At 39.4% G+C, this 15,554-nt stretch overlaps 1 protein-coding gene across 1 annotated transcript; it reads right to left on the bottom strand.

The window, feature by feature from the left end:
• Positions 1 to 14,428: 14,428 nt before the first annotated feature.
• Positions 14,429 to 15,133, bottom strand: LOC145625126 (uncharacterized). The gene has a single exon (XM_081678205.1). It carries the CDS (start codon positions 15,131 to 15,133, stop codon positions 14,429 to 14,431), a length of 705 nt encoding a protein of 234 aa, XP_081534331.1.
• Between the last annotated feature and the right edge of the window lie 421 nt (positions 15,134 to 15,554).

Raw genomic sequence — 15,554 nt, 5'->3', positions numbered from 1 at the left:
TTATCACAACACCACTTCATCATAAGAGAGTAATAAAAAATAAGTCCCTTCGTTTATTTTGAGGGTAAGATATTGAAAATGACATGCCTGACATTGAGGTGAGAAAGGTCAGACTAAAACTAAAAATGAATTTGCCATAAAAGGAGTAAATTTAGAGGTTTTGTGTTGTTCAAATTCTTGCTTAGAGATCAAAGATCTGTAGAGTGTTTTTCTTTGTTGTTTAATTTTTCATTTTTATTAATCTGATTCAAAAATTTTATTAAATTTCATTTTAAGGCCAAGTTTGGTGTTTTTTTTTTTAAATGAGTAACATGAAACACATGTTTCATCTTTTTTGAATTTCTTATTCATACATTTTCCTATCTAGAATTCTATTTGTGTTAATAGGATAAATCAAATTTGTAATATAAAAAAATAATGAATATTAATTGAAAAGAATTTCAATTAAAAAGATTAATAAAATCTAAGGATAAAGGGTTTGGGGCTTGCCCAGTTAATCTTCATGATTGACAAAATTTGTCAATCATAATCTCCACCTCAGCTTTTGTGACCCCCACTTGATGAATCAGCAAGATGAAACATCATTTTATTTGACGTCGTAACCGTAATTGGGTTAACCATTGAAAAGCTTCGTACTCTTTCTTGCTCCATTAAAGCTTCATCAACCTCCATTCCACCATTGAAGCTAGCTTCTCCATCTCCACAACCTTTGAAGCTTTCCCGACACCACCATTGATGATTCCCCAAAATCCACCAACCTTCCCCAATCTTAAACGAAAACCCTATGAATAAAGGGTGAAATTAATGGCATGGTCAACCCCTAAGGGTAGGGGTGACCATGTCCTCCATTCAAGCTCCCTCCATTGAGCTTGATTTTCGAAGATGGGTCGTTAATGGTAGAAGTGAGGTCGTCGATGGCAAAGAGAGGAGATGAAATATACATGACGGTGGTTGTGATGATGGTTGTGGTTGTGATGGTGGTGGAGTGCTTTCACGTTTGACATCGATCGCCGATTGAGTGAGCTCTTCTCTTGGAAGTTACCTCCATTGTTGAGAGTTTGAGAAGAGTGAGGAGAGAGAAAGTTGATGAAAAATGTTATGTTAACGGCGTGAATTGTGTGACTGTGAGCTGGAGTAGTGATATGGCAAGAATGCCAACTGTCAATGGCAAATTTACCATACCATCCCTAATTTAATGATGGAAATCTCATTTACACCCTTATGATTGACAATTTTTGTTGATCATGAAGATCAACTAGTATTTTGGAGGATTGTGGTGAAAATGAAAGAATTGATTTTTTTTAATTATTATTTTATTAATGCCCTTTTCTACACACATTCTAATACAATCAAAAGATCAGAGTAACTTTTCTTAGGATTTTTTATTTTTTCCCTTGATTATTTATGTTATATTTGTAGTATTAATTTTAATTTAAATATGTAAACATGAAAAAATGTAGTCATGGAACAAAATTCATATGTATAAATTAAATATTTTATTTTATCTATCTATACATGTAGTGAAGAAAAAGAGATTACAAAATGGGACACCATCTTTATATGAGAACACAAATATATACAAGAATGATAAATTTGCAGCATTAAATTTTGAATAATCGATGAGTTAGATTACTTTTATACTGATCCTTCCATCTTCTCTTCTATTGTACTCTACACATTATAAATGTACCTGCAAATCTTTCTTTGAAGCTAAACACTTGCTTCCTCCCATCTCTGTTCTTATTCTCACTTCAATCACCACTAAATTGAAGCTTACCACTATAATTTCTACATTTTTTCTTCTTTTTTCCACTTGATCGAACAACCATCATATTGAAGTTTACAACTATAAGTCTCCTTTCTTTCTTGCCAATTCTACTTCAACTATCATATACCTCGCATGTATGTTTCTTTCTCTTACGATATGTAATTGCACTTTGCAGAATAGAGCATCATCTTGAATCCCTTAAGATTTCATCTTCATTAATGTTTATTTAAAGATTGTCTTCCTATGAATATGTATTAGTGATTACATGACATTTCTATATTATATTTTAGGTAATTTTTTTATTTGCATTACTGATATATAATAAAAATAAGAAGTTAATGACCTTAGTAACATATCTTATTTAATTAGGTGCATGTATAACTTTCAAATTAAATGTCCGTATACACATTTAATTTAATGAGCATATTTTTTTCCAAACAAATGAGTATATTGTTTGAAATTTAATGTGCATAACTTAATGTTTTCCTATGAATTTGGATGTTTAAAATTTTGAACTACATGCTCTTTTTTTTTAAAAAATAAATTAATAAATTAATGGCATATTGTTCATTTTTAATGTTTGCATTTATGTATAAAGTGTGATGTATTTTGTAATGAATGTTCAAAGTTTTAGGAACTGTTCTCATACATACATATTATTGTAACGGATGTGAGAAAGAACAAATTAATGAATGCAAAACAAATAAATAACACATTCCAGATTACAGATTGATAATGTCAATTATCAATAATAGACTAAGCTATGAATAAACCCTAACTAGGAATATATATAGCTTCCCCAAATAAGATAGATTAGTGCATAAAAACGGCCCATAAAACCCTAATAAATCGTGTGGGTTCCACCGTGCACAAATAGAGAGCTCTCGCTCACCATCGAGCGAGCTATCGCTCGGACCCCAGTCGAGCTATCGCTCATGGTCGAGCGAGCTATCGCTCAGCCCCTATCTCACCTTTGACCTTCGCGAGCTACCTTGCGAGCTACCGAGCAAGCTATCGCTCGGCCTAGTCGAACCAAGCTGTTTTCGTGAGCTATAGCTCTTTCGCATAGGAGCTATAGCTCCAATTTCGTCGCAACTCTATATGCTTTCGAAACTACCGAGCTACCTCTCGAGCTATAGCGCGCTGCTCCTAAACCCAAATTCAAGGCATATTTCAACAATCTCTACCTTGACTTGAATCCTCTCACAAAACCAGATAACCAGACGCATTGATCACAATGCCCAGACTCTCCCTGCAACCAGACTTGTCCCGAAAGACAACCATACCAGACTAGCCCCGTAGGACTCCAGATTAGCCCCGTAGAGCTCCAGATTGGCCCCTAAGGGCTACTAACAATCTCGAATATTGAGCAAGTTCAAACAGTGTTCAAACTTACTCCGCGAAACCGGCTTGGTGAACATATCAGCAGGATTATCGGCAGTATCTACCTTCTTCACCTTAATTCTCGTCTCAGTTCGTAGAAAATGGTACCTGACATCAATGTGTTTAGTTCTCTCATGATGCACTTGATCCTTAGCCAAACATATTGCACTCAAACTGTCACAATATACTATAGCTTGATCATGATGTAGACCTAGATCACTAACTAGTCCCTTTAACCAGATTCCCTCTTTGGATGCTTCTGTTAAGGCCATGTACTCTGCTTCAGTAGTAGACAAAGTCACTGAAGGCTGCAAAGTAGCTTTCCAACTAACAACCGAACCACCAAGAGTGAACACATAACCAGTCATAGACCTTCTACCATCAACATCCCCAACATAATTAGAATCCGAATAGCCTGTAACTAAACATGCCAAATCATTACCATAAATGAGACCAACATCAGATGTACCCCTTAGGTAACGAAAAATCCTCTGGACTGCTTGCCAATGCTCCTTACCAGGATCAATCATGAACCTACTAACAACACTGGCTGCTTGTACAAGATCAGGCCTAGTGCAAACCATAGCATACATCAAACTCCCTACTGCACTAGCATAGGGAACATGAGACATGTACTCCTTCTCCTCAGCAGACTTTGGTGCAAAAGCAACCGACAAGTGACAATTGGCCGCGCTTGGAGTATCTATAGGCTTCACTGTTGACATGCCAAACTTCGACAATATCTTCTCAATGTAGCCTTTTTGCGATAAGAAAAGTTTTTTTTGAGCCCTATCCCTATAAATCTCCATGCTCAATATCTTTCGAGCCGCACCCAAATCCTTCATTTCAAACTTGGCACTAAGAAGACACTTCAATTTCTGAATATCAGACTTGTTCTTTGCTGCTATCAACATATCATCTACATATAGAACTAAGTAGATGTACGACCCATCTGTCAACTTGTTATGGTATACACAACAATCATACGGATTCCTGCTGTAGCCTAGCTCCATCATGTAGCTGTCAAACCTCTTGTACCAATGCCTAGGAGACTGCTTTAGCCCATACAAGGACTTCTTCAACTTGCAAACATGGTCTTCTTTTTTTGGAACTTGGAAACCATCCAGTTGGGTCATGTATATATCCTCTTCCAACTCTCCATGTAGAAAAGCTGTTTTCACATCTAGTTGCTCAAGCTCCAAATCCTGATGTGCAACTATTGCTAGTAGCACCCTGATGAAAGTGTGTCTGACCACAGGTGAGAAGATCTCATTGTAGTCTATCCCCTCTCTTTGTGTGAACCCTCTTGCAACTACGCAAGCCTTATACTTGATCCCCTCCGCAGGTGTCATCCCCTCCTTTTTCTTGAAAATCCATTTACAAGTAACAATATTTCTCCCTGAAGGCCTAGGAACAAGATCCTAAGTCTTATTCTTATGAAGTGACTCCATCTCATCTCCCATTGCAGCAAGCCAATGGGTAGATTCTGTACATGTAACTGCTTCCTTGTAGGTAGATGGCTCATATACATCCACCTCTTCGGCAACCTGTAGTGCATAAACCACCATATCTTCAAAACCAAATCTGTCAGGAGGTTTTCCAAAATTCGCCCTTTTAGAACGTTCCATCGCTAGACTAGGCTTGTTTAATTTTGGCGTTGATGATTCTGGTGCTTCAGTATTTTCGTGTGGAACATCTTTTTCTTGTATCTGATCACTCTCATCATGAGTGACTTGCTGCTCCACCTGTTTGTCAACACTACCACTATTTGATACAACTATGGACTGAACATTAGAGTTAAACATAGAATTTTCATCAAAGACTACATTTCTACTAAGTATAACTCTACTTTCCGATGGAGACCAAATCCTATAACCTTTAACCCCATTGCCATACCCTACAAATACTCCCTTTTTGGCCCTTGGCTCTAATTTACCCTCATTAACTTGATAATAAACATTGCAACCAAAAGCTCTCATTTTTTAGTAATCTGCAGGCTTACCAGACCACACCTCATAGGGTGTTTTGAGGTTAATTCCATAGTGCGGTCCACGGTTGATCAGATAACATGTCGTACTAACGGCTTTTGCCCAAAACTTTCTGGTCAATCCAGCATTAGAGAGCATGCACCGAACTCTCTCCAAAAGTGTCTGATTCATTCGTTCTGCTACACCATTTTGCTATGGTGTATCTCTGACGGTACGATGCCTAGCAATCCCCTCATTCTTGCAGAACTCATCGAACTCAGACCAACAAAATTCTAGACCATTATCAGTTCGTAGCTTCTTGATCTTCTTTCCAGTTTGATTCTCCACTAACGCCTTCCACTGCTTGAAATTCTTGAAAGCTTTACTTTTAAACCTCATTATGATCACCCAAGTCATCCTTGAAAAATCATCAATGAATAATACAAAATACCTGTGACCTCCCAATGACTCAATACGTGAAGGACCCCAACAATCGGAGTGGATATAATCAAGAGTACCTTTAGTTCTATGAATTCCTTTGGGGAACTTGCTGCGATGTAGTTTCCCAAAGACACAATGCTCACAGAAATCAAGGTTTGTGACCTTGTGGCCACCTAGAAGATCAGCCTTGGAGAGGATTTGCATTCCTCTCTCACTCATATGCCCAAGCCTTATGTGCCATAACTTAGTCATATCATCCTTTTGAACCTCAGATGAAGCAACAACAACTGAACTTGATAAAGTGGAGCCCTGTAGGAAATACAAAGTACCACGCTTGACACTCTTTAGAATCACATCCGAACCCTTGTAGACATTCAGAACTCCACCTTTACCCCTGAAACTGAAACCCTTATTGTCTAGTGCACTAAGTGAAATCAGATTCTTAGTCATTTGTGGAACATGTCTGACATCGTTCAATATGTGAAACGTACCGTCATGTGTCCGGATCTTGATAGAGCCAATCCTAATTGCCTTGCACACTGCACTATTGGCCATTGAAATATTTCCTCCATCTACCTGCTCATAGGTAGTAAACCACTCCCTACGTGGACATATATGATATGATGCCCCAGAATCAAGAACCCACACATCATTGTGATATGTATGTTCACCCGCAACTAAAGCAATGTCATACTCAGAATTCAAATCCTCTTCTGCTAAAGCAGCAGATACAGATTTATCATGTTGTTTCTTATTGGGACATTCTCTCTTCCAATGCCCCTTCACTTTACAGTCATTACAGACATCAGTTTGCTTAGGACCCCCTTTGGAATTTCCGGGTTTCTTAGCCTTCTTTTTCCCGGAATTTCCATGTCCTTTTCCACCACTGGCCATTAATCCAGAGGCTTGATTGTCTGTACCTGTACTGCCAGATGCCTTATGGCGTAATTCCCTAGTATGAAGAGATGATCTAACCTCTTCTAGGGACACAGTATCTTTACCAGCAATAAAAGATTGCACAAAATTCTCATACGACAAAGGTAAAGAAACTAAAAGAATTAAAGCAACATCCTCGTCATCAACCTTAACATCAATATTACGCAAATCTAGCAAAATCGTATTTAATTGATCTAGGTGATCTCTAAGAGATGTACCTTCATTCATTCGCAGACTGGACAGACGTTGCTTCAATAGCAACTTGTTTGTTAGAGACTTTGTCATGTACAAACTCTCCAATTTCAACCACAGACCTGATGCAGTTTCCTCCTGCGCAACCTCGGTAATGATATCATCTGCAAGACACAACATGATCGTTGAATGTGCCTTCTCCTCCAGAATGACCATATCAGCGGTATCCGGACCCGGTGACTTCTTTGTCGATGGTGTCTCAGCGCCATCTGATGACTTCTTAGCCAATGGTGCCCATAACCCTTGTTGTTTCAACAACGCTTGCATCTTGGTCTGCCATAAACTAAAACTATTCCTCCCCGTGAATTTATCAATTTTCACATTCATACCAGACATCTCTCCCACTCAAATCGAACCTGAGCTCTTATACCACTTGTTGTAACGGATGTGAGAAAGAACAAATTAATGAATGCAAAACAAATAAATAGCACATTCCAGATTACATATTGATAATGTCAATTATCAATAAAGACTAATCTATGAATAAACCCTAACTAGGAATATATATAGCTTCCCCAAATAAGATATACTAGTGCATAAAAACGGCCCATAAAACCCTAATAAATCGTGTGGGTTCCACCGTGCACAAATAGAGAGCTCTCGCTCACCATCGAGCGAGCTATCGCTCGGACCCCAGTCGAGCTATCGCTCATGGTCGAGCGAGCTATCGCTCGGCCCCTATATCACCTTTGACCTTCGCGAGCTACCACGCGAGCTACCGAGCGAGCTATCGCTCGGCCTAGTCGAACCAAGCTGTCTTCGTGAGCTATAGCTCACTCGCATAGGTTCTATAGCTCCAATTTCGTCGCAACTTTATATGCTTCCAAAACTACCGAGCTACCTCTCGAGCTATAACTTGCTGCTCCTAAACCCAAATTCAAGGCATATTTCAACACATATATTTTCTACATATAATTATTTCTCATTTAAAGCAGTGTTCAAGTAGGAAATCAACAGACGCATATTGGAATACAAGCTATAAATCATAATTATGATAATTTGATGTCTTTGTCATCATTACAAAGCAGATTACAATAAATCATTCCCTAAATGTTATGTTATTTATCAAGTCATTAATTAAAATGATATGAAAATCAACAATGTGCTTCTCTCTTTTATTTTTTAGTTTAGCTCGCTATTTATTTGAATATATTCTTTTTTGTTCCACAAGTGAATGACTTTGTTTTATCCTTTCAAAGGTCTACCACATGTACTTATAGAATAAATATAGGAAGAATAAATTTTACTGACATATATACTAGACTAATAGCCTATATTCTCTATAACAATAAACATAGAAAATTATGAAATACAACAGCTAGATAATGACAAGTGTAAAAATATTATGGAGTAACAAACTTAGAAGATATCTTTATTTAAATCTTTAAAGTGGTACTCACTCGTGAGTTGACGTCATCACCTCCCTCCCCGCAAGATAGATGATTGAGAAGTAAGTCCATCTTGGACATTAATGTCTAAAATTGAGCTCGAGCTAGAGGCTTTAATTTATAAGGGAATCAACAAATTTCTCTTTAACTGAGATGTATAAGACACGTAACTTACTACTTTGCACATTCTGACGACCAAAGTGGTAATCTAGACCAAGGTGATTCACCTTGGAGTGAAACTTTGGATTTGCCGCAACAGATTTAGCACCCATGATTTCACAAAATATAGTAGGTTCCGTATGTGAGGAGACATAAAGTTCAATAAGAAGATTAATAATCCATAGTACTTAAGCGGTAGTTGCAAAAAGTGCATGATACTCAACTTTCGTAGAAGAGCGAGCTAGTGTGCGTTGTTAGATGGAACTCCATGAGACTGGATTCTGACCAAGATAGGCAATGTATTGAGTAGTGGAAATATAGTCATCTTTTTTTCCTGCCCATTCAGCATCAATAAAGCATGCAAGCATGTCGGCGAGTTCCGATGTAGCAAAACCACTCTATTCAAGCTGCCCGCAAGAAATCTAAGGAGTCGTTTTAAGGAATTCCAATTTTTGTTTGTAGGACGATGCATATATTGCGACAACCTATTAACAAAAAAGGATTTATTAGGTCTTTTTAGTGATAAGTATTGTAAGCTCACAACATGAGCTCGGTATTTCTTTGAGTCAGAGATAGGGGAACCAAACTAAAGTGGTAACAAGAGCTCAGGTCTTGTTAGTCAGATGAGCTTCAGGAAGCACATCTTGGATGTATTTTTGTTGAGTGGGTGAGAAATGACCTTCATGATAATTAAATAAGACAAAGTTCCCAAATCCTTTAAATCAAAACGTGAGGAGAATTTTGAGATGAAGATATTAAGGAGGCTAGGGTCTGAATCGGTGACAATGATGTCATCGATGTAGACTAGAAGATAAATGAGTTTTTGATTTTGACAAAGGATAAAAAGGGAGGAGTCAAATATTTTGTTAACAAAGCCGAGACTCACTAGCTAGTGTTTGAGTTCAGTATACAAAGCTTTAGAAACTTGTTAATGAGACTATAAAGAGCTTTCTACATATTCACCCCTTAAATGGGTCGAGATTTGTCAATGAAACAAAGAAGTTGTTTCATATACAAGTCCTCCATGAGTGTGCCTTGGAGGAATGCCTTATTGATGTCAAGTTGGTGAAAAGGCCAGCCATAGGAAATAAAAAGAGATAAAATGGATCATAATGTTGGGGCCTTGACAACCGGACTAAAGATCTCTGAATAACCAAGTCCTAGAAATTGATGAAACCCCTTTGTAACGAGGCGTGCTTTAGGATGTTCAATTGAGCCATCAGGTTTGTACTTGGTACAAATAACCCATGTTCCCCAACGAGATTTTGAGGTGTAGAGGAAGGTATAAGATCCCAAGTATGATTTCAAAGAAGAGCATCATATTCGGCTTGCATAGCATTTTTCCATGCGGGACTTTGTAAAGCTTGAGTGATTGTGGTTGGTTCAAATGATGTACTGGCAATGAAGGTGTAAACTTTATACTTGAGATTTGGTTTGTGATGTTGTTTTTCAAACAGACAATGATAGTGCTAGAAGGATGAGGGGGAGGAGGTGGAGGAGGATTGGGAGATGGAGAGGAAATTGGAGAATGTGTCTGCTGTGAAGGATAGCTAGTCACTATAGAAGTGTCAAAAGAGGAGGGAAACTATATGAGGATTGGTAATGACATTTGGCACTAAGTGTCTGTATTCGTAGATGATGCCAGCATGGAAGTATGTATGGAAAAGGGGAAGGTTTACTCAGCAAACTTCACATGGATAGAGAAATAAATTTTGTTAGAGTTAACATCAAGGCACTAATATGCACTTTGCGTTGGCGAGTATCCAATAAAGATACATGGCTTTGACCGTGGATCAAAATAGTGTGTGTATAGACGAAGCCAAGGGTAACACAAGCAACCAAAGGTTCAGAGTTTAAGGAAATTGGGTGATATGCTAAAAAATAGTATATAAGGGAGATTGGAGAGAAGGAGATTTGGTGTAGGCATATGATTGGTTCAATAAACCACGGTGGCAAAGGCAAGTGGCTAGTACATAAGGGGAATAGTGGCATGAAGTAAGAGGGAGAGACCCGTCTCAACAATGTGTTTATAACGCCTTTCAGAGTATCCATTATGTTAAGTGGGTGACTCCATTGGTGGCTAGGTAAGGAAAGAGCTTTCTATATTTAGCACTGTTATCGAAAATATAGTGTAATTACGAGTTTGTTGAAGTACTTTACAACCAAAGCCTTGAATCGAATGAAAACATTTTCAGTTTCAGATTTATACTTCAAGGGATAAAGCCACACATACTTTGAGGGGTAAGTTTTGTATGCTAGCCACACGCTGTGACCACATTAGCTTATAAGAGTAATCTTCATTTATATGTGTTAGATATTCGGGAAAACTCCTCAATCTGGAGTATGTACCATTGATCACTTTATATAATGTTTACAAGCCTAATCCTAATCACATTAGGAATCTAATAAGATAAACATACAAAATATATACAAATATATCCGACAAATATTATCTAAAAATAATATCTATCACACCCCCACAGTCGAAGCGGGAGGAGGTCGTACGCAGAGACTGGATCTGAAGTCTAAGAATAGCTCCCTTGATAGGCCCTTAGTGAAGACGTCTGCAAACTGATATCGTGATGGAACATGAAGGACCCGAACCTCACCCAACGCAACCGTTTCCCGAACAAAGTGGATGTCCAATTCCACATGTTTGGTGCGTTGGTGATGAACCGGGTTACTAGAGAGATAGATTGCGTTGACATTATCACAGTAAACGATAGTAGCCTGTCAGAGGGGACAATGAAGCTCCAATAATAAATTATGAAGCCAACATGCTTCAAAAACCACGTTTGCAACGCCTCGATACTCCGCCTCTACACTTGATTTAGACAAAGTAGGTTGACGCTTTGCTGACCAAGAAACGAGGTTGTCCCCGAGAAAACAACAGTAACCCGATGTGGAACGACGGGTGTCGGGACAACCTCCCCAGTCAGCGTCAGTATAAGTAATCAAGCGAGTAGGAGCAGAAGGATATAAATGTAAACCGTGCTCAATAGTACCCTGAATACAGCGCAGAATGCGTTTTAACGCATCAAAATGCGGCTCCTTGGGATCATGCATAAATAAACACAACTATTGTACCGCATAAGCAATATCTGAACGAGTAAAAGTAAGATACTGAAGTGCACCTGCAAGGCTGCGATACAGAGTAGGATCCCGGAATGGAGAACCCGAATTAGCACTAAGTTTGGACTTAGTGTCGATAGGAGTGGCGGCAGGTTTACAAGAACTCATACCTGCACGCTCTAATATTTCCTGTGCATATTTTTGCTGAGACAATAACATAAAAGAGGGTGTGCGAGTAACTGCAATCCCCAAAAAATAACTCAGTGGCCCTAGGTCCGACATGGGAAATTATGTCTGTAAGCTAGAAATAATTCCCGTGCGCAACTTGTTAGAATAAGTGATTAGAATAATATCATCAACATAAAGCAGTAAATATGCTAAGTCGTTCCCTTGCTTAAACGTGAAAAGAGAAGTGTCACTCTTAGCAATGACGAATCACAACTTGATCAAAAAATTCGCAAAATGTTGATACCAAGCCCGTGGGGCTTGTTTCAAACCATATAGAGCCTTGCGAAGACGGCAGACATATTCGGGCTTTCTCCGATCGTAGAAACCCGGAGGTTGATGCATATAAACTGTTTCCTGTAAGTCACCATGCAGAAAAGCATTTTTAACATCTAACTGATGTATGGACCACTTTTTAGCCATAGCTAAGCTGAGTACTGTGCGAATAGTTGCCGGTTTGACTACCGGACTGAATGTCTCATCACAATCAACTCCAATTTCCTGCGACCTGCCATCACAAACAAGACGAGCTTTGTGCCTTTCAAGGTCACCATTAGACTTGTATTTATGCTTAAAAAGCCACATACAATTAACAACATTCACCCCCATAGGTCTAGGTACCAAATCCCAAGTTCCCGTTTTAATTAAAGCATTGTATTCATCTAACATCGCAACATTCCAATTATGGTCTTGGAGGGCATGTTTGTGATTTTTTGTTAAAGGGGATTTATGCTCAATGGACAAGTGGGCATATTTTGGGTTTGGTTTGATAATGCCATGACAGGATCTTATCTGCATTTGAGGAGATGTGAGAATGTTGGTTCGAGTGAGGATAGAAGATTGGCGGGCTGGTGGAGTGAAGTGAGGTGGGATAGGTGCAGTAGGGGGCGAACTGGGCCCTGGCTGAAATGAGCCCAGACGCGGGGAGGAGGAGAATCCAGCGCCCGAGTGACTGGTCGCTGGATCTAGGCTGATGGGGTCTGCTGGGCCCGCTTGGTTTCCAGCGGACGAGGGAGAGGGCGGCCCAGCGTGAGTAGGGGTAGGATGATGGTTTTGGGCTTGATTTTGTGAAGTGGGCTGCTGCAATAAAAAAACGAGTAAGAAGCGGGGAGCTGTCATCACAACCCAAAAAATCATAATCCTTCAAATTAAATATTTCAATGTCTTTAAAGGGAAAAGTAGACTCATCGAAGGTTACGTGTCTTGAAATAATAACTTTTCGGGTTACAAGATCTAGACATTTGTAGCCACGATGGTTGGAAGGGTACCCTAAAAAGACACAAGGAGTTGACCTAGGAGCAAGTTTATGAGGAGCTGTAGCTGAAAGGTTAGGAAAACATAAACAACCAAAAACCCGTAAATGATCATAAGATGGGTTTATATGATACAAAGCTTGAGCCGGGGTCATATGCTTGAGAGATTTAGATGGCAAAATATTTAAAAGATAAATGGCCGACTCTAATGCATGTGACCAATAAGTCGGGGGTAAGGAAGCATGAAATAATATAGTGCGTTTGACATTATTAATGGTTCTAATCATTCGTTCGGCTTTTTCATTTTGAGATGAGGTGTGTGGACAAGAAAATCTAAAAACCATTCCATTATCAAGGCAAAATTGTTTGAACGGATCATTGTCGAATTCACGACCATGGTCACTTTGAAAGCATTTAACAGGGCGTTCAAATTGGGTTTGCACAAATTGACGAAAATGTAAAAAAGATTGGAACGCTTGAGATTTGTAAGCAAGGGGAATAGCCCAAACGTAATGTGTAAAATCATCAAGAAGAACTAGACATTATTTATAACCATTAATACTCCTAATCGGAGATGTCCACAAATCAGCATGAATAATGTCAAAAGCGGCTACTGTATTATTAATTGAATCATTAAACGGAAGTCTAACATGTTTTCCTAATTGACAAGAAATACAAAAAGAGGGGTCGTGCTCCTTATTACAAGAAATTAAAATATTGCTCCTAAGAAATTTGTAAAGAGGATGCCCCGAGATGTCCTAAACGATCATGCCACGGGGTGACAGCAGTGAGAGAAGTTGCTAGGCAGGTGCTTGGAGTTGGATAGGTGACTGGATAGAGGTCCCCGGTACTATTGCATCTCGTTATTACCCTCCCCGTACGAAGATCCTTCACAGAAAAACCATTAGGGTCACATTCAATAGACACAGAATTATCAGAAGTAAATTTACGGACAGAAATTAAATTTTTGATAATTTGTGATGCAAGGAGAACATTGTTAAGTCTAAGGTTTTTGTTTGTGAGGGAGGTATGACCATAACCAATAATTGGAATACGATGTCCATTTCCTACTAAAATGTGATTTTTAGTGCTTAAATTAAAAAGGGGAAGAAGAGTACCGGGATTGTTTGTCATGTGAGACGTTGCACCCGAGTCCATGTACCATCCACTTTCCGGAGTTGAAAAACCCATAGACGAATATGCACTGCCAAGATCAGTTGGGGACATCGGTGGGCCGTACGAAGCTGGGCCCATTGAGTAGGCCTGCTGAGGGGGCCTGGTAAGGATGGGCCTGGGCTGGTATTGTCCGGATGTGGGAAACGGGGCTGGAGGCACGGCCCAAGTCTGTTGCTGCCATGCTTGTGGCTGATTGGGCCACTGCTGCTGCTGTTGGGCCCACTGAGGTTGCCCAATAGGATTGGGCTGGGATGGCCATTGTTGCTGTTGGGCATGCCGTTGCTGTTGCGGGTTGGCAGGGGCACCACGGCCTGGTCCACCGCGACCACGACCCTTGCCACGCCCCTTTCCTCCGCCACCACGACCTTTGCCGGACGGTTGCTGCGGCTGCTGCTGTGAGGTGTCCGCCTACTGTCCCGATTGTTGCTGGGCAACGAACGATGAAGGCGGAGGTGCAGAGTCGGAATTCCGTCGGGTTTCTTCTAAGAGAAGCCGAGACCTGGCGGTATTGAACGATGGCAGAGGTTCTGACTGAGCGATCATGGTGGCTACTGTGTCGTAATCAGTTTTGTTCAACCCCGCAACCAATCGAAGAACCAATTTTTGATCAGAAACGGGTTGATCGACGTTGGCTAATTGATCAGCGATGCTTTTTAACTGTTGACAGAATGCAGTAACATTGGCAAAGTTATCAAGATGAAGAGTATTAAATTGATTCTTGAGGTAAACCGCCCTTGTACTCTTGTTATCTTGAAAAATATCTTTAATACGGTCCCAAATTTGCTGAGCAGTAGCCTTCCTAGTTAACACAGTATTGAGAAGATCAATAGAAATCGTTCCATAAATCCAGTGCTTAACGATTGCATCTAGACGAGTCCAAAGAGCATCGGAGATGTCAGTGGGTTTCTTAATCTTGGGGTCGATGTGGTCAAGAACGTTATAAGCACAAGCATGATTCTCAAACAACTCGACACAAGTGAAATAATGGACGTTTGTGTAGTCAAGGGTAATCGGGATCGCATTCTTGATATTATTGACGGCGAGGGTCGGGTGAAATTCATTCACTGTTGGAGGTGGCGGAGGAGGAGGTGAGGATTCGCCATCATTAGTCATAGGCTCAAGCTAGATTAAAGAGACTATGAAGAAGAACAAAGGGCGGCAGTAAGGTGTAGCGGAAGCAAAAAAATAAAAAAATAGGATCGAAACCTAAAGTTGTGATACCATGTTAGATATTCGGGAAAACTCCTCAATCTGGAGTGTGTATCATTGATCACTTTATATAATGTTTACAAGCCTAACCTTAATCACGTTAGGAATCTAATAAGATAAACATACAAAATATATACAAATATATCTGACAAATATTATCTAACCTCAATTTTTCATAAGAGTAACCTCATGTTGTTCTTAAAAGTAATTCAAATTCATTATACGAGTAAATTTAACTAATTTGGAAATAAGTAACTTCATTTGTTCATTCGAGTAACTCCGATTCTTTTGTTTTAAAAAAGAGAAAATTGTGAAAAAAGACCTT

Source organism: Chenopodium album, chromosome 3 (assembly GCF_948465745.1).
Source record: "Chenopodium album chromosome 3, dcCheAlbu1.1, whole genome shotgun sequence".
NCBI lineage: Eukaryota > Viridiplantae > Streptophyta > Magnoliopsida > Caryophyllales > Amaranthaceae > Chenopodium > Chenopodium album.
The sequence above is the reverse complement of the archived record's forward strand: the minus strand, read 5'-3'. Positions and strand labels throughout refer to the sequence as shown.

What these genes read in the sequence shown, in the direction of transcription:
- LOC145625126 (XM_081678205.1), bottom strand. Translation starts at nt 15,133, where the DNA reads ATGACTAATGATGGCGAATCCTCACCTCCTCCTCCGCCACCTCCAACA.